Genomic DNA, 26,807 nt, shown 5'->3' with positions numbered 1-26,807 from the left:
GTCTTTTATAGATCAGGTGATGCTAGCAAGCTAACATGCTCTGCGCCTAGTAAAGCTAGCTGGTTAGCCACAGTCTTTCTTGTGATTGTCCTCGAGTATTCATCTGATTTTGCCGGTGATACAGCAGACCACACAGAAAAATAAGAATGAATTATTCGGATTACGACTCGGATGGTTATTCCTCAAATGAGGATAAAGACTACGTCCCTTCTGGTAAGAGATTTTAGCATGAAGTTAGCATGGTTGTAGCAAGAGCACATAAATAGCTAAGCCGTCTGTGCTCTATATATCTACACATGTTCTGCTTCACTTTGTCTTTTACATTATGATAGTGATATCATATGCAAACACAATTGCACAAAAAGTATCCAAGCTAACGCTCATACTTTTGATTCATATATTTATCTAGACAATGACTTATCTCAGTATTATCTATTCTAGAGTGTAAAAGCTATATTTATTAAGATCCCTTTGAAGATCGCAAGTGTTTTATGTGATCAGATCCAAGCGATGATTAATGGTTACTCCTTTCTGATAGATGTCCATTTGGCTGTGACAGTGATGAGAAGGATGAAAACAATTACTGATATAATTCACCAAAACCCCTGCTGGTCTTTTATGGTCCTGTCGAGCAGTCTGAATCTTAGAAGTGCTATAAATTGGTTGGCATCATGAAGCACTGGAGATCCAACCTTTAAACATAGGGACTTGTTCAGATTCATTTTCAGCATTAACACGTGTAAGTGCTCAATCTATATCCAGGCATGATTTAATATAAAAGCCACAGAGAGCCTGTAAAGAAAATGCCATTTGGGAATAATTATTTTATGTGTGTAATGTATATGTAGGGGTGGAGGTGGTCTGGACAATCTAGTTTCAGTTGAGTACAGCAGAAACTAAAGGACTAAATAAAATGACTTTTATTAATTTAATAAATGATGGGAAAGGGGAGGTGGCATCTATATATTAAAAAACAAGCTGGTACTGTGAGGAGAAAAATATTGGACCAGAAGAGAGGACATTCTGCCTTTAAGTGAGAAATATTCCCACTCATAGAGGAATTTAGGTAAATGGAATTAGAAAACCTGCCACTTCACATTTTCCTGCTCCAAATAATTTTAAAACACACTTTTAGGTTATTGAAATTGACAGTAGCCCTTTTTAATAGTATTTATTTATTCTTCTTTTCGAACAGCATTGCACCAGTCCGGCAATGCATAGGAAATTTAGGCAATAATGCATCGTTAGTTGGTATGTTAATTTAGTCTCAGGGTCATAAATATGATGATTCATTCACATTGGTTTATTTTTTTCCTTTTATTGATCAGATGATAATCTGAGCGAGGATGACATGAATGAATGTGTGAAGGAGGACCCACTGGAAGGGGACGACGAGCAGCAGTCAGGACATGTGAAGATGAAAAAGAAGAAAACCAAAGCAGACATTCCTATGAGGTGACGTATATTTTAAACTAAATTAAATAAAACTAAATTCTTAAGTAAAATGATCTTAAGTAAAATTGTCTCACTTTCCCCTTATTTTCAAAGAAAAAGGAAAAAAGGAGGCCTCAAACTGGCAGAAGATGGGGAGGGAGGTTCGGCAGGCCAGCAGGAAGATGAAGATGAGCCAGAAGAAGATCATTTTGTAACCAAGTCTAGAGGGGACAGTGACGTTAAGCAGCAGAAGAAAGCAGATGATCTTTGGGCTAGTTTTTTGAGTGATGTCGGCCCTCGACCCAAAGCATCAGCTCCGAGTGCAGACTCACAGCAGGTAACTTAAGAAACTTAAAGGGATAGTTCATCCAAAAATTAATTAAATTGAAATTCTGTCATCATTTCTGTCGGTAACCAAACAGTTGATGGGCCTCATTGACTTCAAAACTATGAAAGTCAATGCCCATCAACTGTTTGGTTACCCATATTCTTCAAAATATCATCTTTTGTGTTCAGCAGAAGAAAGAAATTCATACAGGTTTGGAACAACTTGAGGGTGAGTATATGACAGAATTTTCATTTTTGGGTGAACTATCCCTTTAAGTAAAAAAAATCAAAAACAACATTTGTTAAAGATTTCAGACTTCTTTTTAATTTGATGCAGACGCGTTGGAAAAACCTGTGAGTTACCATGAAATCAAAATTGACATTTCTTTTTTGTTGTATTTTTTAAAATAAAAGATTTATCTCTGCACATTTTTTTTTTCATTTATGTGCTCTTGCAATCTTTAATCAAAATAACCCCCTCCCTCCTGCTACAACATCTTTTCTTTTCTCTGATGATGTGTTTAATGGTGTGAGGGCAGGACAACCTGTCACTCACATGAGATCAACCAATAGCAAAACACAACTGTCCACCCATCCAATCAATTCCCGATGGACAAATCCAAGTCCCGCCCAAAAGGTTTTTTCTTGTTTGAGAAGCCATTTCATTTGGATACACATCAGAATAGGGAAGAAAAGAAAATTTCAACTTCATTACATGTCAGCTTTAAGAGTTGAGAAATACAGTAGGTCAGCCTGTCAAAATCTTTCAGCTTTGCAAACAATTTATTGTTTGTTCAATATTCTAACAATTACTCACACATTTTATGATTTCACGGTTATTTAATTTTCTTGTACTAACATTTCTGTCTTTTCTGGCCTTTTATTTATTTATATTTTAATAATTTGGGTGAAACATTGAGCTTACTGTGTTTTGCATGTGGTTCAGTGTCTTGGTAGTCTTGATTCTACAGTCAGAATGCGTTAAAAAAATGCAATTGAATTTTTTTTGTATTTATTTTGTGCTTTCGTTTTATTAAATTGTCTCTTAGATTAATATGCATCATTTTTTTTGTATCTCTAATAGTCCACATCTACATCTGGCCCAGATAAGCCCAGTAAACCCTCTACAGCGTCTCAGCAGCAGGAGGTCAAACCTAAAGAATCCTCCAAAATCACAATTACCAAGGTGTTTGATTTTGCAGGAGAAGAAGTTCGGTAAGTGAGACTGCCTTGTGTGACTGTGAGTGCTTTATATGGCCACCAGATGACAGCATACATTCATTAATCAGATGCAGAGCTGAGCATTTAGCAGTCATTGCTTTTTGGAAACATGTTCATTTCAAAACTGTGATTTGTCCAAATAGGTAATTTAATTTAATAGTATGTGCATGTTATTAATGAAGTCAAAACATACAGAAATATTTTGGTAATTTCAGTGAATGTTGTTATAGTTAATCACAATGCTGTCAATGCTGTCATCACATCCTAGCTTGTCTAGCTTGCTGCTTTTTAATAATTAATTCCAGTACATTGTGTTTATGAGCCAGTCACACACTCAAAGCAGAGCCAGTAAAATATTCACATCCTGCCAAGCACAAAGCACTGACAAGCTTTGAACTCTTTTGATGAACGCAAGATGTGATTTATATTAAGACTTGTTCTATAAAAAGAGTGCAGTGGCCCCAAAAATATTTGGACACTTTTTGATACTTAAAAATGTATGAATTTTACTTCATAAATCACAAAATATCAAACCAAAAGTGGCATCTGAAAACAAATGAATCCAGGTGGAGGTCATCACTTTAATGATCCACTTATGTTTGACAACCAGAAAATACCAGAAAAAAAAAAAAAAAGCTTTTATTTACTTGTATCTCCAAATACTGATATATAATATATATATATATATATATATATATGCTTAGAAAAATGTTTTTGAAGTGTCCAAATACTCACTTAAGTCTCTTATGTTATGCTCACCAAGGCTACATTTATTTGATAAAAAAAATACAGTTAAAACAGTAAAATTGTGAAAATATTAAGCTGTTTTCTATTTTAATATATTTAATATGTAACTTATTCCTGTGATGGCAAAGTCTTCAGGTTCACATGATCAAAATTCAAAAGAACACCACTTATTTGAAATAGAATTTTGTTTTAACATTATAAATGCCTTTGTCACGTTTGATCAATTTAATGCGTCCTTGCTGAATGAAAGTATTCATTTCATTAATAAAAAAAATCTTTTTTTGAACAGTAGTTTATAGTATCTTGTCAGTTGTTTTTGAAGATTTTTAAAACCCACAATGAGTTGATTTGTGAGCATTACATCTCGTGTTGTGGTCCGCAGGGTCACCAAAGAGGTGGACGCAGACTCCCGGGAGGCCAAGAGTTTTCTGAAGGAGGAGAAGGAAGAGTCAGTGTCATCTGAGCCACAGCTGTCCGAAGCGCCCTCCTCTGGATCCAGGTACCACCCCGGTGAAACCCTTTAGTCCTGCGTTCTGTTGTTCTGATGTGAAATTACAGTTTACAACCATTGTGTCAGTTAATTAATGAAACAAAGTGGTTTTTAATGGTTCTGTTTTGTGTTTCACTGACGCAGAAGTGAATAACTCATTAGCGCTTGACTATAATTAATTCTTTGTTATTGATGTTGTTATATTACAGTAATTAGATGTGATCTCCTTCAGTGTGGTTGGTGCTGATGAATGGATGGAGACGTGTGTGTTTGCCGTGCAGGACTAGAGGGAATGTCAGACGTGTCATTGATCTCTGACAGCTATGATAGCGAGTCTCTGATCCTCTAATTCCATATCTGCCTGTAGGGAAAACCAGCAACACACAAGTATGTTTCAGCCGCAGTGTGCACAGATGTGTACATATGAGGTTTTTCCTCCCTAATGTTCTACTAAACTAATCAGTCCAGATAGGACGTCGGTGGAGTTTGTGTACGTTAATCATTGTTGTGATCTTCCTCGGGGTCTTCATAAGTTTATTTTGGACAGGCGCTCTTGTCTGTCCTCTGAGACTGTGAATATTTGCTGAATAGGAAGTCGTATTTTTCCCTGCACAGGATATACAGTGTTGGGCGTTGGCATGCGCTGCAGGAAAGCAGCTTGAACCCCACCTCTTCCATCCCTTTATCATCCAAACGACTGTCATGTCCTGAATGCCCACGCTAAAAATACTCTATATTCACTCGGTGTCTGGTTGATTTTGATGGCTTTTAAGTGCTGGGATATCATTGCTCAGTCAGTGTGACTTTAAATCAAGCCTCTTCATATTCCAATGGCTGTTTCGCTCCAGCACAGCAAGGTTCCTGCTTAAACTAGGCACAGAAAAGCCTAAACACAAAGGGTACCTTTCTCCAATATTCACTCGCTTCCCTTCTCTTCCTTTAAGCCTCTTTTGTGTAATTTGAGGTTAGAGGGCTTGAGTCAGCACTGTGTGTGTCTCTCTCACACACACACACACACACACACAGGCACAGTGGCTCTCTGTTTCTCTACTTAACAGTGTCATACTGCGCCTCAACACAGAACTGCTGACGATAGTAATACACACACTTCTTCCTTCTCCTGTATTTTTTTCCATGCAGACAGACTTACATTGTTACTTCTCTGTCAGGAAGGTTGGCATAGTGAAAATGGCTACACTTTACAGCAAGTGTTCACATTGTTTAATACATCAGGTACCACAAAGTAACAATGAACGACACCTTTTATTATTCTAGGTTAATTTTTATAAACATGCATAATATTGTTCACTTGTTAAGTTATGTTTGTTTATAATGCATTAACTAACATTAAATTATGTATGTTGTGAATGGGTAAAAATGTATTGGTATACACTACCATTCAGAAGTTTGGCCAAGGATTTTATCCGGCAAGGACACATTAAATTGGTCGAATGTGACGGGAAAGACTTTTACATTGTTACAGATATTTCTATTTTTAACAAAGTTCAATTGAACAACATTTATTTATCAACGAATCTGAAAAGAAAAATGCATCAATTTTTTTTTCAACATTGGTGAGAGTAAGAAATGTTTCTTGAGCAGCAAATCAGCATATTAGAAATATTTCTGAAGGATCATGTGACACTGAAGATGCTGAAAATTCAGCTTTGCATCACAGGAATAAATTATAAAACATTTTCAGTTGAACTTTTTACTGTATTTTTGATCAAATGAATGCTGCCTTGGTGAGCATACATTTTTTTCAAAAGCAAAAAAAATGGATGGAAGCGAATGTAGAAATTAATGTTAACATAAATAATTGCTGTTAACGTGTTAGTTAAAGATACCTACTGCACTAACTATTGTTAATGAATTAAATGTTATTGTAAAGTGTTACCAAAAAAACTATTGCTGCAACTAACTACTATTTTGATAATCGGTTAATTTGTCGATTTATGTTGATTATTTGCATGATCAATTGGACAAAGAAGCCACATTTGCTTATTATTTTATCGAAAATAATTTTATTCTATACAATAGGCTTGATTTATGGAACATGCAGAACTAATTTGAGCATAAATCGTTTGCAAAACTATTCTTGCTTTAATATTAGTTTGGATGGAATGATTTATGAACGATTAGTTCTGCTTGTGTTTCGTGAATAAGGCGCAGTGGTTGCCCAAAAAAGTTGAAAATGTTAAAATATAAGAACAACACAGACCCAGTAATCTCGTCAACTATTCACATGATTGAAATGTTGTTAAACAGCTCTTCGGTTTCTTTCTCCTTCCCAACAGCCCATAGGTGTGTGTGAGCCGGGTTCAAAATGAACACTCGCCAAGTGCCGAATGCAAGTAAAAATTGGATTTGGCAAGTAAATGAAATATATTTCATCACCAGTTGGCTGGTAACTTTATTAGGAACTGTAACATTGCAAGGTTTAATAGAATTGTAAATTGTTATTCTGACACTTTTTTTCTGAAATATTTACCATTATGCTGGATGCATAATATTTTTTTTATTCTTTCCAGAGCTCCATGTAGCAACAATAAGTAAAGAATGCTAAAAACAGTTTCATGGTTGGTAAGAAAAATGTTAGACCTATACATTTTAATTCACCCATCACTGGCAGGCAAAAAGTTACATTTGAACACGGCAAGTTTGCATGAATGTGTGAATGATAGCCTTTAGGACACACAATTTGTGAGCACCATTTGTGTGGACACCACAGACTGATGTAACCTCACTGCTAGTGGTTCAAGTGTGGAGCAGCGTTGTGTAGTTCGGTGTTGTCTAAGTGCTATCGATCACAGAACCAGCCAGATTTACTGATGCTTGTTCTGAGCTCCAGTGATAGCTTGATTGATTGTCTAGTGTCTCTGTGGTCTTATCGCAGAACTTGACTGACGTTGAGGCTGAGCTCAATGTAAGCCCTCAGAAACACACAAACGAATCTGTACTTTACGGAAATGAAAGCTTGCGTATTTCCGTGCATTTTTAAGTGCCAGTTGCACAACACACTCAAACGGAGTCAGAGAGAAATTTGCCCTCTGTCTTCCTGTTTCTGTTCCACTTGGCTTTCCGTCAGCTCGCTGTACGTGAGTGAGTAACACAACATTGAGTGGTTCTGGGAAACCTGTGTGTATGTCCACTTAAACTAATGATTTCCACATGCGCCAGTCACAGCTCTGCTTTTCTAATTATAGATCCTCATTTCTAGGACCCTAAAAATAGGACTTCGCTCCCCATTATTACAGTACAGTCACACACCTCGCTCTTCGTCGGGTCAAGCCATGTGTCTGTATGTGTGTGGACAAACTTAAAACCTCACTTTAATTCATAAATCGAGTAAAAAAACATTATATAGTAAATAATATATTTGAAATATTTTATAATATTTCAAATAAATTTACTCAGTTAATATAATATTTTAAATAAATATTAACAATTTAATTTAAGAAATGTTAATATTAGTTATTTATAAAAATGTAAATGTTATAAATATTATACACATGCATATTTATATATTTAATAAAGCTAATTAGTTACTAGAGACGGACCCTAAACGTATTTTATTATTTGTTTTTAGGGTTATGTCTAGCTACTTTTACATTATTTTTCAATGTAAACACTAGACGTCTCACATCTTTTGCTGTGTCTCATGTATGATGACAAGGTGTTCAAAAAATTCGGAAGTTCAAAATTTAAAAATGCGTCTCTAGACCTTGCACATTTTTCGTTCCACTGACCTGCGTCCCACATTTTTAACAGCAAAAAAGGCATTCTGTGTGAACTTGTTTGTGTGTGTGTATTGCAGGGAACTGTACCATCACTGTTGTGTGGTTTGCTTGAATAGGAAATGTGTTATTCTCGATTTATATACTGTATAAGTTCACACAAACAAAGCGAGAAGTGTTTTGGTCTGAGCAGTAATATTAATAGTTCCCTACTTGTGAATGCTGTTGATATCTGCACATGTTGCAGTATAAGTCTAACCTCTTTGTTTCATGATTTCTAGTTCTCAGTCTTTCACACGCACAGGGCAGTATAGTGAGTATTAGTGAATAATTGGTTCCTCAGACTCTGTTTAGATGCAAATGAGTAAAACTTGGCTGTTTCATAATAATCCATACAGCAGTGAGTTATATGCCATGTTATCTCAGCCATCACAATTCTTTTAGTTTTATGTCACATACTGTAAGCCATCAATGCCTCATGTCTTGGGCTGTGTTTAGAAACCTGGGTTAAGTGCCTTGCTCAAGGGCACAGTGGTGATGGCTCATGATGATGCTCTCTTTATATAGAAACATTGCCATCCCTCAGCTATTCCACATAACTAGAATTATATTGCCTGATGAAATCCACAACCAGACATCATTAGCACTATGCTCTAACACACAAGTTTTCAAACTGGAGCCTGAGGGACCCCCACAGTGAGTGCTAGCGGGGCCTTGGAAAATTGTTATATAAATTTTTAAACAATTATATATATTTTTTTACTCCATGACCCTACATAAGTCAAGGGGGTTGGAAAATTAATGGATGGATTAACCGAAATCACGCAACAGGATATAAACAGGAATATAAAAGCTAATGATTTAATTTTGGAAACAACATGTCTAAGTAATGTGGCAAGTAATTTTTATTTCTCACATAATATACATGGATCTTTTATATATCTGCATTTACATTTTACAAAGTGGGTACAGTACTGTGCAAAAGTCTTAGGCATGTTAATATCCCCCCCAAAAAATGGTTAAGTCAGTTATTTATATCTTTTGCTGTAGTGCAGGGTTCACCAATCTCGGTCCTGGAGGGCCGCTGTTCTGCCGAGTTTAGCTCCAACCCCAATTAAACACACCTGAACCAGCTAATCAAGGTCTCACTAGGCATACTAGAAACTTTCTAGTTTCTATATTATATTAACTATATTATCATGCCTAAGACTTTTGCACAGTACTGTACTTCACATTAGGATCGTCATATTGGTAAAGTTTGAAAATCCTGCTTTGACCAAATGAGCTAATGACTCCCTCAGTGTGGAGTTCAAACTAACTATCTTTCTGTTACAAGCTCAGATTCACCACTCCACCCACCCATAATGAGGTCACAGTAGAGGGAAGCTTGTTCTGGTCTAAATGGAGAAGGCCAATTCAGGATTTCATTAGCAGACCTGAAATGACCTGTTCCGTCTCCTCACAGCTGGACACCGTGTCAGCCGGTCCTCACGCTATAATGAATGCATGTTAACTGAAGTGAGGGTTCGATATCACGCCCCCCTCACCGCCGGACACATCAGAGCGCTGCTGCTGTGTGCTCCGTCTCCCGGCTAATGCTTCTGACAAAACCAGGCCACTCTTCACTCCCCTGGCATCTAAAAATGTGCCGTGGCCCGAAAGAGAGTTTCCTGCATGTCATGTCAGTGTGTGTGCTCCTGCCAAAACAGATGCATATTCTCCGAAGTGGCTGCATGTTAAACAAGCGATCACAGAAAGGCTTCATCTCGGGAGGCTGTAAATATGTGGCAACAAACTGCGGTTGGGCCTGATGGTATTGTATCGGCACCTTGAGACGTTCAGCTGATGTTTATTTATACCTTTTTAATATTTCCTTCAAGCGTTTCAACCATTGCGATGACCTACAATCAAGCTTCAGCTCTGAATGCAGAATCACACATAAAATATTGATTGTGTTTACTTCAATTTTCAAAGCAGCGCTCAACTTTTTGGGTGGAATTCACCACAGACACTTTTAAAATGTCAAATCAGCCCTTGCTGTTTAGACACTTTACCTCCCTCCTGTTTTTCTGTGGTTCTCGAGAGCTCCATCAGCCTCCATTCAGCCTGTCAATGAGACACAACTACACACTTCAGCCCTCGTCAGGCCTCATCTTCAAACCATGGTTTGTGACGGCTCCTTTACTTGTGCCAGGAAGTGTATTTCCGTCCGCGTTGATGTGCAGCTGCTGAGCGTCAATTGTCTGACTGTTGAGGGGAAAGTTGGGTGATGCTATCCATTCCAATATTGTGGAAACAGATGGGGAAAGTCACTTTGGGGGCCACTCCAGACCCCCTTCCAAATTTCACTGCCCCTGCCGGTTTCCCTTGAAATACAAAGAGAAAACCCTTTCAGGAAGGAAATTAGGCTCGTTAGACGCAAAATGGCTGGAAGTGATTATAGTAACTCACTCTTATCGGTTATGCAGATATAATGAGACCATAATTAGCTAAGGAAAGCTTTACGGATTTGTGCAACTACCAAACTGGCCTCTTATGTTAATATGTGAGCGGAATGAGGATCGGAGCAGAATGTGAGGGAGAGAAAAAATGGAGAGCAGGGAGCAGGCGTTGGCTCTGAAGATGGGAAATGTACTGACAGCTTGGAACTGGGACACTTGTAAGGTGAACAAAGTGTGACAGCCTTGTGTTCACAGGGCAGAGATAGACGAGTGACGGCTACATGTACATACCGCACACTCAGTGCTGACTTAATCTGAGATGATCCTTTTAACAGTGCTTTTTAAAATTAATTTAACCAACAGATCGCCTACAGCCCATTCGCTGACAAAATTAGAAAGTATTTTCTTGATCTGGCAAGCTCCAATCTGATTGGCTGACTGTGCAACTTCTGGGAGTAAGGGCTTTTTATGACTCTGGAAACAAAGCTGTGTTTAAAGGTACTGGGTTGATACTGTGAGGGCTTTTGAGGTTGAACGTGCTGCAGTCTGAGCTGCTGTGTCTGTACATTCAGTCGGCACGTTTTCTGCCATGTTTTTCACAGTTTTCTACACAACCATTTTTGGAGGTTGTGTCACCATTATATTCTTTTTTTTAATGCCAGTCTGTATTTTATGTAAGTTTTGTATAAAAAAAAAACAAGGAAGTGAACCCCCTAGCAACTACTTTGAACATTTTAGTAATGTCCTGGCAACCTCCCGGATCACCTGCTGGCATCATGGAAGCAGGTTTGGCACGATTCTTGCATTCACAGTTCTTGTCTATTGTCTGTGTTTGTGAAAATATAATAGTCGTCCTGTTACCTGTTTGGCTGTATGAGATAACAACATGATTGTATCCTGAAGCACTGCAAGACTGATAATTCTGCACTAGGAGCGTGCAAGACTTCAGTTGCTCAGTTTATTTGTATCTTGAGGATGCATTTTCTGCATTCCAGTCTTTCTGAGTCTATTCCACATATTGTCTAAGACACACACACATGCACATACATTCAGTATATACACTGATATGCTCAGACTCACAGAATATAAAGGTTATTTTCCAAAAGCTCAAGGCCAGTCTTGTGTGCATGTCACAGATTCTCGGAGAAGCTTAGAAAGGACAAACCACACACATACACTCACCTAAAGGATTATTAGGAACACCTGTTCAATTTCTCATTAATGCAATTATCTAATCAACCAATCACATGGCAGTTGCTTCAATGCATTTAGGGGTGTGGTCCTGGTCAAGTCAATCTCCTGAACTCCAAACTGAATGTCAGAATGGGAAAGAAAGGTGATTTAAGCAATTTTGAGCGTGGCATGGTTGTTGGTGCCAGATGGGCCGGTCTGAGTATTTCACAATCTGCTCAGTTACTGGGATTTTCACGCACAACCATTTCTAGGGTTTACAAAGAATGGTGTGAAAAGGGAAAAACATCCAGTATGCGGCAGTCCTGTGGGCGAAAATGCCTGGTTGATGCTAGAGGTCAGAGGAGAATGGGCCGACTGATTCAAGCTGATAGAAGAGCAACTTTGACTGAAATAACCACTCGTTACAACCGAGGTATGCAGCAAAGCATTTGTGAAGCCACAACACGCACAACCTTGAGGCGGGTACCACTCTTCTCCACTACAAATAGGAAAAAGAGGCTACAATTTGCACGAGCTCACCAAAATTGGACAGTTGAAGACTGGAAAAATGTTGCCTGGTCTGATGAGTCTCGATTTCTGTTGAGACATTCAGATGGTAGAGTCAGAATTTGGCGTAAACAGAATGAGAACATGGATCCATCATGCCTTGTTGCCACTGTGCAGGCTGGTGGTGGTGGTGGTGTAATGGTGTGGGGGATGTTTTCTTGGCACACTTTAGGCCCCTTAGTGCCAATTGGGCATCGTTTAAATGCCACGGCCTACCTGAGCATTGTTTCTGACCATGTCCATCCCTTTATGACCACCATGTACCCATCCTCTGATGGCTACTTCCAGCAGGATAATGCACCATGTCACAAAGCTCGAATCATTTCAAATTGGTTTCTTGAACATGACAATGAGTTCACTGTACTAAAATGGCCCCCACAGTCACCAGATCTCAACCCAATAGAGCATCTTTGGGATGTGGTGGAACGGGAGCTTCGTGCCCTGGATGTGCATCCCACAAATCTCCATCAACTGCAAGATGCTATCCTATCAATATGGACCAACATTTCTAAAAAATGCTTTCAGCACCTTGTTGAATCAATGCCACGTAGAATTAAGGCAGTTCTGAAGGCGAAAGGGGGTCAAACACAGTATTAGTATGGTGTTCCTAATAATCCTTTAGGTGAGTGTATGTTTCTTAGACAGTTTACCCAGCAACTACTGAACATGCAAAAACAAACCCTGTCTGTGTGTGTTTGAGATGTAAGGCTTTATCTCTTCACATGTCTCCTTACATCTTTCTCCCGCAGAGCTCAGTTGAATTCACAGTTGTGCTCAACACTTTGTCCGTCTATGCTGAAAATATCTGCACCGTTACTTTAGGTGAGAACTGGAGGAGAGAGGAGAACTGGTTCCTCATGGGTTCACAATTGAAATAAATAGTATAAATACATTTAAATAGTTAACCCTAGGTTCATATAATTTCACACTGTATATTTGCAAACCTGAGTACGAAGATTAAAGTACAATTTACACACCAAACTGCATATTTAAGTTAAATGAAACATGAGGCCAAAATGTTTTATTGAACTTAAAAATAATTTTTCTTGATTTACTAATTTTTAATGAAAGCATCTGAAAGCATCTTTTTTTATATATATATCTAAATGGGCATAGACTCAACTTTTTCCTGTAAACTAGGTTAACCTTCATATTTATATTAAGATTAATAACATTGGACAAGTTCAGCGTGTGACATGTTTTAATAGTTGCCTATCTTGTCACACTGCTCTGGTTGTCATGAAATGGAAGTTGCGATAGTCTTTTCTTCCTTTTTTTGATGTATATCCTAGTGAAACGGCTTCTCGAACAAGAACAAATGACGGGTGTTGACTTGATTTTGTCCATCGGAAATTGTTTGGATCGTTGGATCATTGTGGTTTGCTACTGCTGTGATCTCATGTGAGTGACAGGTTGTCCTGACCTCGCACCATTAAACACGTCATCAGAGAAGAGAAGAGATGTTGCTGCATAATGGAGGGGAAGTTATTTTAATTAAAGATTACAAGGGCATATAAATATAAAAAATAATGATGTGCACAGATAAATCATTAATAATAATTACTGGAATATTCCATAAAAAATTCCACTTTGATTTCATGGAGACTAAGTCGTCTTCTAATGGCAAAATTAATACAATAACAGGAAAAGCAGAGGGATGTTTTCTAGCACTTTGTTTTCTCTAGATGCTGAAACTAAACTCTGTGTGTTTCTGTCTCTGTTTAAAGTGTATGAATAATTAATGAGATAAGTACTGAAGCAGATTGTGATTGGTTGTCTGTATTACAGGGATAAAAGTATTTCGAACACCCTTTCATTAAAAGTGTCCTTAACCCAGAGTTATGCATAGTGTGAAAATCATAGACAGTCAGTGCGATGTGCACAAGTGAAAACTTGAAGCTGCAAGTAACCAACACTGCACTGGATGCATTAAACAGTACTCTTAAGCATGGAATAGACTACACAACATTTAAAATCTGAACAGAAAAACTGCATCATACACTAAATGACTGAGGAGTGAGGATCATGACTGATTTTTAGGTCATTACGAACATAAACTCTTGCAGAAACGCATGCCTCATTGCTAGGAGACGCATTATCAGCTCAAAAATATTAAACATGTTTATGTCCTCTTAGTCTGTGCCATCTTACACTTCTCAATTTTCTGTCAAATCTGCGGACTGGCTTTCGGTAACTACCGTTGGCGTTGACTTGTCCGGACTGTAAATTGGGACAAAAATCTGGGCAAAACTTGTGTAGTATATTCTAGCCTTTAGAGTATTTTTAGAAATTTGAAAGAGTGTTTTTAGCAAACATTGAGACACAGCAAGTTTGTTTGTGTATATGAAAGGCTCAAATCACAGCTTAGGGTCTAGGCGTGGCTCTAAGTGTCACTAAGTCCAGGTGGCTGATCACAGGGGCCAGGGGCCTGGAGCATAAAAGGTCTTTGAACTCTAGGTCTTAGCGCTGCAGGTGTGTTTATGTGTACGAGTGTATGTTCATTAGTCGTCTATGAGCAGGTTGTTCACAGGATGTAAATCTGTCGTTCGTCGTATTAGGGGCGGAGCAGAGATGCTCAGAGCCTCATATTCCAACCTAAACTGCTATTTAAAGATCAAAAAGAGGAAGAAAAAATGGGACCCTATCATAATTATGGGATCATATTTAAAATAAACACACTAACCAAGAGAGAGCCTGATGCCTGATCTCTTTGGCAATACTTCATTTGTATGTGACCGTCTTTCACAGGAAATGCGGCTTTTGCAAATGACAGTGTAGATTTTTTTTTTTTTTTTTTTTTTTGGCTCTAGATTGTGCTTTTTCACATGTAACATCCAAATGCTATGCTGCAGTACACAATTTGATGTTGTAATGATTCTGAAGGATAAATGTAAATATCTTTCTATGCCTCACAGTAGTACATTGAATGTAAGGTTGTTGTTTTTTTTTACAATTGGTGGTTTGATGCTGAACCATCTGTGCTTTAAAGAGAATTAGAGATGCAGCTTCTCTGAAATGGGATTAGCTTTCCATTATAGCAGTTATAGCAACAGTTATAAAACCCAAACCCAGTCTGACCTTTAGATCTTTGTCTCTAAATTCATCATTAAAGCAATCTCATTTAAAAAAAAGATTAAAAAATAAATCTGTATAAGTCTACCAGTCAACCTCACCTTACTTTTAAGCAAGGACACATTCAATTAAGCAAAAGTGACAGTAAAGACATTTTTAATGTTCCAAAACATTTCTATTTCAAATAAATGTTGTTCTTTCTATTGATCAAATAATCCTGAAAAGTCACAATTTCCACAAAAATATCAAGCAGCACAACTGTTTTCAACATTGATAATAACAAATGTGTCTTGAGCACCAACTATTAGAATGATTTGTGAAGGATCATGTGACACTGAAGACTGGAGTAATGATGCTGAAAATTCATCTTTGCCATCACAGGAATAAATGACATTTTAAAACATATTCCAGTAGAAAACAGTAATTTTAAACAGAAAGTTTATTTTAAATAAATGCAGCCTTGGTGAGCATAAGAGACTAGTGTATTTCCATGTACCCGTGAGCAATGATGGCTGGTTTCAGATCACGTAATCCTTACACCAGTTACCATTGAGATGAATGAGAGCGTTTACAGATTTCTAGTTATTATAGACCTCCTTGATTATGAGCTGAACGTTTGAGTTGTGTTGCTTGTGGAAGTTTTTAATAGCAACTTAAATTTTTATCTTTGCTGTGTATTTACATGCGTGTGAGTGTTGGTAGCTCTTTTTACTGTATATATTTTGGATTTTGCAGAAACATTAGCATTAGCTACATTAACATTATTTGTTTAAATATGCGTGTGGAGTATGTGCGTGTGAACGCTGTGTGATTTGATGTGTATTGTGTAACCCTGCAGTCTCTCCTCTGGCTGTTCTTCCAGTTTCCGCTTGTCAGACAGAATGTGGGTCAGTGAGGCTGTGCTGGGGTCTCATGGAGGACGTGTGCGGGGGGTTTATGGCCGTGGTTCACAGGCCCAATCCCGCACTTGCTGGTAAATATCTGGTCTGCAACTAGGCCGGTGTCCATACCTTAGGCGGAAAAAGCCCATTAGATGAGTACGAGCAAACAGGCTACTGATATAATAGAGATGAAGCGTTCGGGGTTAGCTGGCGTCCGTATCCCATGGTGTCTTCTCTTATGATGTCACAAAGGCTGTAATTACTCAGAGTGGAGATGAAGAGACTTGTCAACCGACTGCTGTTCAATGGTGAGTTTATGAGCCACTCTGTGAACTTACGATGACATAAACTGAAATAATGAGGTTGGGGAATCTACTTCCTGTCTTGAAAGGAATCGCAATAGGATGTTCCAGCCTTTTCTTCCCCCTACACAAAGTGCTGGGACATGTTGACTCTGTGTGTGTGTTTGTGTGCCTTGAAATGAGATGATAACAAGACTATGGTCATGGGAGAACTCTGACTGCAAATAAACCACGAAATTCACAGACTTCTGGGCTACTGTTTTGCCCTGTACATCCTGTTTCCCTTTAGGCTTTAGTGCCAGTTTGTGTGTGTTTTTGCTTTTTAGGTGCCCATGTTGGCATATAGTCCAGTATATTGAATTGTATTGGCCTGTGACTGCATGTATCTGTTACATCATCTTTCTCTGTTTGAGCACTATGGTTGATGAAGCAAGATACAGTCACCTTGGCTCCGCGTTTAGCATTCTGGCCAGCGTTGTGTACTCTGGTCTGGCTCCTGGCCCAACGTTCACATCGACGCTGCTGCATGGCACACAGGATTGACTATCAGTTGAGCCCTGATTGTATATTGATTCCCTGTCAGAATAGGTTTAAGCAGTGTTCCTGTTTCTTTCTGTGTGTACATACTGGTTCTGTTGACTAAGCTGTTATATGTTAGCTGTGTGTGTCTAAGATATGTTAGAACTGAAATGATTTCAGTTTCCTAACCAGATACAACAGGTTTCCAGTGATTGAACTACAGTAATTTGTCTGTTTACACTTGAAGTAAAAATATTAGCTAATCAGATCAGAATGGTTGGTGTTTAATATTCAGATATATGGAGCAGAATTTTTGACCAATAAGATTCTGCTGTTGGCAGGGCTACCGCTTTGCGTCAGCTGAAATTAGTTATTTTTGAATTCTTACTTTTGAATATATATATATATATATATATATATATATATATATATATATATATATATATATATATATATATATATATATATATATATATATATATATATATATATATTAGTATTTTGCAAAATATTCACACAAATTAAATGTTCATCAGTCTTTAAAAAGACAATTGAATACCATCCAAATTCTAGAAATGAGCCTCCACATAAAAATAAAAAAAACACACACACTACATAGTCAGTGTGAAGTAGTTTATATTGTTGATTTGGTCATATTAAAATCTTTTTGTGAAATCTTATTGCTTTTATGCCAATATTTGTGGCTTTAATAAGCTTTCAATCGTGCAGCAGTCAAGTCTCCCCATATGAAATTTGTAAGTTTGTGGATGCAGCTATAACGGAGGGAATATAATTACATTATTGATTTTGCCATTATTGATTTTTACTTTTCGCTGCCTTTTTTGCTCCCCAACATTATTTTTGTGTTGTCTGGCTAGACGCCGGCTACCGTAGGAAAAGATCTGCACTGAAACAGCGGTTATATGAAACAATATTATATTAAAACATTATAATATTCATGTATAATTAATAAAACATTGAAATAATTTACTTTTATTGATTAAACATAGCCAAAGAATGGAAAGGGTTCTAAAGCTGATAAAGTTTGGATAATTTAAGGTAAAATACAGGACTTTACTATTACCGGTATTATAAAACATGGAAAATGGTAATAATAAAGAATGATTTCCTGTCCTCCTATTTACTTCTAGGAATTGAACTGGCATTAAATTAAACCTGCAGATGTGTTAAAACATTCCTCTTTGTTTCATTTTTTTCCCCTCTTGCATGTTTTTTCCTTCCTGTTTTGCTCCTTGAATAATGTTGTTCTCACAGATGTTAGATGCATTTTGTCAGACCTTTAGACATTAGTCATGCGTGTCTGATTGTGGATCGCCTCATTCCTCTGTGTGCGCATGTACAGTGTGTTTTGAACACACAAGTCCTGCTAAATCGACTTGATCACAGTGACGAAACTGTCTTGCAGTTCATTTAGAAAGTAATGAAGTCTTTTTACCCTGCAGTGAAGTAATACAAGTTCACAGCCTTTATTTTCAGCTTGAAGCAAGACAGTGTTAACAACTGATTTATATAAGGGATTTTAATTATATAAGGGATTGTGATTATTCACTGTATTTTTAAACCGATATTGCAACACCTTATATTTAGATTTTCATTAATTTCGTATTCTGAAAACAAATGTACCATCTTCCTGTACACACATACACGTACACACAATTTTCCTTCTCGTTCCTCATGGCAGGCTTTCTCCTATGACTCTCCTGAGCGTGAAACCGTCTGTTCTAGGACACCCCGGTACCCTCTAATGCACCCCAAGGTCCTATTGCCGGCCCTTATTCCCCCTGCAGACCCCCAGCACACTCACTCACTCCCCCTGGCACCCACATATGAGAGGGAGGGCCGCTGGTCTGGACTCTTCAGCTCTTTCATTCCACAGATCGTTTAACATTTCATTACTGCAGCCAAGCGCAACCTCAGTGTCAAGATGACTTTGGTTACGTTCAAAACACATCTTTGTTCCAGCAGCACGTTGCGAGAAACACACCAGCCATGTTATCGCCAACATAAGATTGCCTCTACCTCCACTTTGGATCATCATTTTACATCTTCCTGCATTTATTAGGAAAAAAACTATTTTGATGCAGATGTTCTGTTTCTTCCACTTTAAAATCCAACCAAAATATCACTGGAGCCTTTAAAAACACGTTTGAGCCTTTCCCGGTTAGAACAGCCATTTCTAATATTTGAAAATCCTGATCCAAAATATGTTTATCTTCCTTCCTCTAGTGTGAAGAGGCCAGCGGGCATGGGGAGCATCCTGAATCGCATCGGGAACAAAAAGCAGAAGATGAGCACTTTGGAGAAGTCTAAGATGGACTGGGATGCCTTTAAAACAGAGGAGGGCATTGCAGACGAGCTGGCAATCCATAATCGAGGCAAAGAAGGGTATGTTTAAGCCTCATTAGTGACCCAGACAAACACATCATCTCATATTATCTCCCATTAGTGTCTCACACTAGCTTCTGAGATTTTCATCAGAGCTGAATAAATATCATTAAGTGTCTTAAGTGCTTAAAGCCACAACGTACTGGCGTATTGTATTTCACTGCAATTTTTATCATACATTACAATTCATTAATTATTCACTGAAGTTAACTGAATGTATTTGGGGTAAAACCATATCTGCGCATGCATTTGATTAGCATGCTGACCTCTGCGGTTGACTAGGGATGAGCATATAGAGAAATTTTGCCAAGTACAAAAAAGTTAGTATATTATGTTCTGGCCAAATTATAAGACGGGTCATTACTGTTTCTCTGTCGAAATATCTGTTGTCTCTTGTTGGTTTTCTGCATACGTGCTCATACATGTGTAGGAGAGATGTGAGTGCTAAATATGTGGCCTTGCGTGCAAGTGTCTGCTCCCACACCTCTCATTGGTCGATTGAGAATGAACTCAATGAAGAGATATACAATGTTCAAGTTTTTAATTAACATTTTTCTAAACTAAAACTGCTTTTTCCATTACAAATGAGATCTCAGCAATTTGGGTAAAAGTTGAACTAAAAAGATTACATGAATTTCAGAATGTCTTTGTCCTCTTTTGCTTTAAAGTCTCCCTGCAGTCAATAATTTTGACTTAAAACTTATCTTTGATAATCAAAATGACCTATTTAAAAGCTTTTTCTTCATGCCTTAAAATAGTTTGACTGTAACTCCATGAATTTGCAAATTAGTCCCTGCCTCCTCTCAATCACACCGGCTCAGACTACCTGATTAACTTGGTCAACTGTAGTAAACACACACAATGGCATGAGGAAATATTGGTTTAATTCAGCCATTTATGTTTAAAGCAGAAACTGATGCAGAAGTAGAAGAGAAAGCAAATTATACAGGGTTGTCTACAAGTTGATGTATCAGAATAGAAATGTGTTTTATCGCTCTCTACAACGCCAGACACATAATGGTAATTGATATGATTAGCCTTTAGCTTTGGTTATTAAACAGCTAATAATGTGTTGCTAACGTTACATAATCCAGGTTCCCTATTCGCAATCTCCGAATCAGACAGCTGCCTTCTAAATATCAGTATCCTTAGAAAAGCTTTGAACATCATGGAAAGTCAGTGGAGAAAAGCTGCGCCCCGTATGTTGACGGGATTGGTTACATGTTTGTGACAGTGGCAGTTTCCAACCGGGTTTTGTATACTGCAGTTTTAAGGAGAAAATACTCAGCAATGGTTTTTGACTGATAAATTTGCACATGGTTTGTCTTGTTAAAAACACCACAGACATATAAATAACATTAAAAACCCGATTTTCACCACAGGGGGTCTATAATGACTTGAGCTGCACAAATTTGTGTAAAACCTGATGATCGTTTTTGAATTTTAAATTCACTACATTTTAATTCATTCGTTTTAGTCAGTTTTACTCTAACTAAAATGGTGTTTGGGTGAGTTAAGTAATCCGGCAGTAAAGCCCTTCGGTTTATCAGTGTTCATTCACTGTTCAGCTTAAGCTCAAGCAGTTCAACATTACATAGACATTATTGACTATGATTGGGTCATTTGAAACAATCATATTCTTTCTACATTTTTCTTAACATGCTGACCTTTGCGGTTGACTAGGGATGAGCATAGAGAAATTTTGCCAAGTACAAAAAAAGTTAGTATATTCTGTTCTGGCCAAATTATAAGACTGGTCATTACTGTTTCTCTGTTGAAAGATCTGTGTTGTCTCTTGTTGGTTTTCTGCATACGTGCTCATACATGTGTAGGAGAGATGTGGGTGCTAAATATGTGGCCTTGCGTGCAAGTGTTTTTTCTTTTCTTCAAAACTATCATCACGTTTTCTTTCTCATCTTCGATATTGTTGATGATAAACAAAAAGCAAAGAATAAATGTGTTTGTCTGTAATTTTGAGATTAACACTGCCCTGCTGACTGGTCTAGGAATGGTATTCAGTACATCAGCAGAATGAATGGAGTGGGAGCTAAGCCAAGAGCACTTCATTTAAGCCTGCTTATCTTGCCTGTGATGGCTATCTTGAGGAGGAGGTGAGGAGTTGGATTTCAGCTTTACTCAAAAGCTGATGGTGCAAAGCTGGACCAAAAAGGCTTATACAAACCAGGGTCAGAACGTTTAAACTAGGGTTTACAGGAAGCAAATACCATTTTGAAATATTGACTTCTTGCTTTTATTTGAGCAGTTTCATCATAGTTCCTGTTTGAGCTGGAGTTGAAACAGGGTGTATCATACACCCAGGGTGTATCAAGCTAAGTGGGGTTTAAAACCAGTAAAAATGCAAAAACAATCAAATGTATAATAGATATTTATGATTCTGCACTATTACACTAATCAAATAAGTACATTTGTGACATTGATAATGTGACTTTGTACAGACAGTCAGATGTTCTTCCATTGAAGCACAAGATAGGAGAATTCTCAGATTATGCTGAAGAACATGATCATCAGGTTTGACACAAACTTGAAGAGTTCATGCAGCTCAAGTGCTGCTCTCTAACTTTTCAAATTAGACGCTTTACCCGAATTCCTATTCAGAAAAAATAAATAAAAAAACATTTGTAATGGGAAAATCCAATTTAAATTATGCTTTGTCTCTTTCAAACTCAATTGTATCTTTGTAGAGTTTTGGCTGATTCCTGATCGACCAATCAGAAGTGTGCAGGCAGACACTTGCACAGCGAGGTCACATTCTCGCCCACATCTCTCCTACACAAGCACATATGCAGAAAACTGACAAGAAACACAATTCTGAACACATGAACAGACCATCCATTTTTTTCCTCCATTTTTCATTCCATCATAGTAATAATAAATAAAAGATGTAAGAGGAAAATCATTTTAAAAATGCAGTTCTCACCCTCCCTTCCCTAATGTTAAGCATGGGATTTCTGAGAGAGGGTTTCAGTTTGATAATATCTGATCCAAGAGACATACCCCTTCATCGATCCCCTCAACACACCACGTTCATCTCAAATGTATAATTAATACCTAAAAGTCAGGCATGAAAAAGTTTACGCCAGCTGTAATGGAGAGTAGGTACTTAGTTTCTTTACATAGCAAGCTAATTTTTGCTCGTCCCCAGGGTTACTACCACAAGCCTAAATACATGGTCTTTTCTGGCAAATTACAACATTATGATACAAATTATTATGTTTAAGGGATTGAAAATAAAGTCTATAGATTAAGTATACTTACCCTGTCAGGACCGACTGTAGTACCAGTAATCTAGAGATCAGTTTTTATACCACTGAAGACTTCAAAAATTAAACAAGACCATAATTGAGATCTACACACACATAGTTTGTTTCTATGCTCCACGGTCATAATTAGATTTCATTCAAAGTCAGTTTCAGAAGGAAGTGAAATCTTTTGGCGGAAAAAGAGCTTTGCATGAGTGCATTTGTTTCTGGAGGTGAGTAATTGCAAGGTCTCTTTTGGGTTTCATGCCACAGCTGTGGCTGTAGATTATCTCAGTAGTGCATCAAATTTGTTGTTGACTTGCTTTGCTCAGAGTTGTGAATACCCCTCTATACTAACCCGGTCACCAAAGTTACCCATCCTACATTCCTCTGGGATAATGCTCCCAGATGCGTTTGGTGTAAAAACAAGGGAGGAGAGTCATTGCATCTTGTCCTGAGGGGATGATGATATAAAGTGATGTCATTTAGGCATCTAATGGCCATTCTGCTTTACTAGCGATAAAGAGATAGTTGCAATGAAATTTAATTGGATCAGTGTTTTGGACCCCATTGACTTTCATTGTAGGCACCAAAACACAGAATTTTGGTTGAAACAAGTGATTACCCTAAAATGTAAAATTTGTCATTTAAACTACTCCTTTAAATCCCACTGCACACACAGCGCTGATGCTCTGGCTTTCTTTAAATAGCCTGATGCTCCTCTTCTCTGATATATAGATGAAAAGAACTGTGTTAGTTCTCCATCAGACAGTTGTAGGGAGTGGAACAGTTACTAAATTAAAAACCTGGCCTGGGGGTTTAAAAATAAAGCAGAAGAAATTATGGTCTGCCACTGTTTCCATATTTCTGTTTCTCTGAGAGGGATGTGGTTTAGGAGGAGGGCCGCTGAAGGGTGTGGAGGACGCACAGACTGGAAAAGAGCATAGTGTGCAGGCCGCTAGGCCAAACTATATGCCCAGAGGACTTCAAGGGCTGTTTTCAGTGTCGCAGATCTCTCTCTCTTTTTGTTCTCACAAAATGTAGGACAACAAATGCACCCAGATCTGTCAGAGCTCACACAGTTGGTAAACCCAGGGTCTCGAGTCTCTGGAGGCAAACGGTTGGTTGGGCATCAGAGCTTCCAGAGTACTCTGGGGTTGAGACACTGGGGAGAGTGACCCTCTGCTGGGATTTAGGGGGAACGGAGCACCCATGTGCCAGATTGTGCTCTTCAAAAATTGCAGGCAGAAAGCACAATGTTTACGGAATTGAATTAGGTTACTCTTAAACTAACATAGCTCTTAAATGGGTCAAACCATGAAAAATAAACTGTTTCTTAATTATAAAAAATATGATTATAAAATATTCAGTGTACTATTGAAACATACTATATTTTTAATTTTTAGAATTAAACTTCTTCCTCAGTGGAAAAATACAAATTTACCCATTCAGAGATGGCTATCATGTTCATAAACATAGTATGATACATGTATGATACATGTATGATATGTATGTATGTGTGTGTGTGTGTGTGTATATATATGTATATGTGTATATATGTATGTTTATTTGTTGTTGTTTTTAAAAACCTGCCACAATGCACAGTAATTGCATAATGCAATTCTTTTCAAAAAGGCTGGCTTTGAGGAATCCGAGTGAGACAAGGACATTTTATTTTATTTTATTTTTTTACTAATTTATGACTTTTGATGGCACAAAACTGATCATTAAGATTATGTTCATCAAGTACCACAGTGGCAGAACCCCCCAAAACAAAACAAAACCAAAATTAAAGTCACGACGAACTTGAAGTAGCAACGTGTCTTTTCTTCCATATTGTGATGTACATTCGAGAGCAACAGCATATCAAAAAAGTAAAAATGTAGGGCAGGGACAGTTCATCGGTTGATTGGATTTTGAGATGTGGCCGTTGCACTCAGAAAATTGAGGTATATGAACATGAGCTTACAGGGGCAGGGTTTAAGCGGACTAAATTATTGAAAAAGTCCAGAGAGAAGTCTGTCATTTCACTGGAAATCTGGTTATGATATTTTGATTTAAGATTACGAGGGCAATTTTTTTTATTATTATTATAAATAAATAAAACGTATGCATGGATGAATTGTTCTCAATTAGATCAGTAGCATTTAGAAATAGGTAAAATTTTATTTTATGGCTACTTGAAAAACAATGTTTTCAAAAAAATAAAAAAACCACCATATAGCCTTAAACCAGATTGTGTTTTGAGTATGTGGGTGTTTGTGTGCATTTCACAGAGATCCCATTAGGACTTCAAACAAGACACAGGCAATCAGTTTTTGCTCTCTGTCTTCTTTTCATCATTGGCAGGGGCGTGATATGATATCTAATAAAATGTTCAGTCTCTGCTCCGAAGCATCACATGTCTGCTCCAAGGGTTTGCCTAGTGTGCTCACTGCTCTCCAGAACAATTCATTTAGACCTCACATAAAGCTTTGTGTAGGAGATGCCCTTCTCTGCTGATCGTCAGCCAACCTGAACCCGAACCCAGACTATTATGAGGAAAACCACCAAACTAAATGATGTCAGCCTGAAAGGGCTGTTTTATTTTCTTTGTTCTCAGCACCTGCTCTCACCTTGGGTTTCGGTGAATCTTGTAATGACAATAAACAGGGAGGCTGAGTACATGCACATATAACCTGGATACAGGTTCACTAAAGCCACTATTTTGCTGTCTGAGACAAATTTTGGCCTTTGATTGGTTTGAACTTACCTTTATATGGCATTGCCTGAATGACTTTCTTTCTTCTGTGGAACACAAAATAAGATATTTTAACAAAACATCTCAGTGTTGTTGCTTTTTTAAATCTATACAATGAAATTGGACCCCATTGAATTTTATTGTATGAAAAATTGTATTCAAAATATCTTCTTTTGTGTTCTGCAGAAAAACTGAAGTCATACTAGGTATGGAACAACACCAGGGTTTAGTAAATGTTTCAAAACCTGAACTGGGTATGTCAGATAAGGAAGACATCCAAAATGTGGAGAACCACACAGTTGCGAACCACAGGAAGTAGCATTGTGGAGCGAGCATGCCGAAAAAAAAAGAAAAAAAAAAATGTGTGTGAAATCACAGTACCACCTGAGTGCCTTAATAGCGGACATTTACCAACACCCCACTGTCCCCACTCACTGTTGTTGTGCTTCGTTCCAAGACGAAATGCAAAAGATGATATTCAGCATATTCGGTCATTGAACTCACACAGACACAAGAAACAGCAAGACCCAGTGTTTGTGTCATTGTCATTCTCGCCAAGTGCTTGTTTGCATGTGCTTTATTTCCTTCACCATTATCTCCACATCCTCACCATCTCTTCTCTCTGCTGCATGTGTCTTTAGGTACGTGGAGCGAAAGAACTTCCTAGAGAGAGTGGATTTGCGGCAGTTTGAGCTGGAGAAGAGCGTGCGTCTGAACAACATGAAACGGTGACAAGAGGAGAGAGCAGACACATTCACTGATCACAACACAGACTGTCCCATATTCACATTCACCCTGCATACACTGTCGGTTTTCGTTGTCGTATAGGTGGAAACATTTTTCAGATCTCAGATCCAAAAACCGGTCTGCCTTCACAATCAAATATTTGCTCATAGACAGCACCTACACCATCTTTTTCCTCTACAATTCCTTTGTCCGATATTGCATGTCGTCTTCAACATGAAAGAGAAACTGATCTTGACTTTGTCTTCTCAAGGACTTTTCCTCAGAAACCCCATTTTACAATCCGCTGAAGTACATCACACACACCTAACCATTCAATGAGAGTGACATTAATGGGGAAGAAAAGCTCATCAAGATCCTCAGATAAGGGTTTTCAGCTTAAACCGAATCATTTTGCATAATTCGTATCTTTGTTCTGACGGTGAGGCTTTTCGTAATATTAACGGCCAATATTGCATCCTATTTTGAGGCTGTCTACGCATAAGCATTCAGGAACCTTGTTCTTTTATTTGATGGTTAAATGGAAGGGTGCAGTTGTCTTTGTTTTTTTTCCCCATGTATACTTACTACTGTCTTGAGAATTTATTTTGTTAAGAGTGCTTGTATGGTAATTACCCTGCCGTCATTTTAATCGCGTTTCACTGTTTGACAGAAATAAATCATGTCCGTTGATTTGGACACTTTCTTTTTAAATGAACCATGTCTTGCTGTTAATTACTCTGACTTAATAATTAATGGCTCCACCT

The 26,807-nt window shown here is 37.9% G+C and overlaps 1 protein-coding gene across 1 annotated transcript; it reads left to right on the top strand.

Annotated features, from left to right (window-relative positions):
- Positions 1–14: 14 nt before the first annotated feature.
- Positions 15–26,070, top strand: cfdp1 (craniofacial development protein 1). Its single transcript, XM_079873550.1, has 7 exons — positions 15–213; positions 1,329–1,455; positions 1,549–1,771; positions 2,846–2,976; positions 4,112–4,228; positions 19,159–19,317; positions 25,959–26,070. Exons 1-7 carry the CDS (start codon positions 147–149, stop codon positions 26,047–26,049), a joined length of 915 nt encoding a protein of 304 aa, XP_079729676.1. The 5' UTR covers positions 15–146; the 3' UTR covers positions 26,050–26,070.
- Positions 26,071–26,807: the final 737 nt, after the last annotated feature.

Source organism: Squalius cephalus (genome assembly GCF_949319135.1).
Source record: "Squalius cephalus genome assembly, chromosome: 6".
Classification (NCBI taxonomy): Eukaryota; Metazoa; Chordata; class Actinopteri; order Cypriniformes; family Leuciscidae; genus Squalius; species Squalius cephalus.
This window is presented reverse-complemented; position numbering and strand designations above follow the sequence as displayed.

Excerpts from the sequence above, each read along its gene's own strand:
- cfdp1 (XM_079873550.1), top strand. The coding sequence starts at position 147 with ATGAATTATTCGGATTACGACTCGGATGGTTATTCCTCAAATGAGGAT. Across the intron at positions 1,456-1,548 it reads AAAGCAGACATTCCTATGAG|AAAAAGGAAAAAAGGAGGCC; the intron begins GTGACGTATATT and ends TTATTTTCAAAG. Across the intron at positions 2,977-4,111 it reads TTTGCAGGAGAAGAAGTTCG|GGTCACCAAAGAGGTGGACG; the intron begins GTAAGTGAGACT and ends TGTGGTCCGCAG.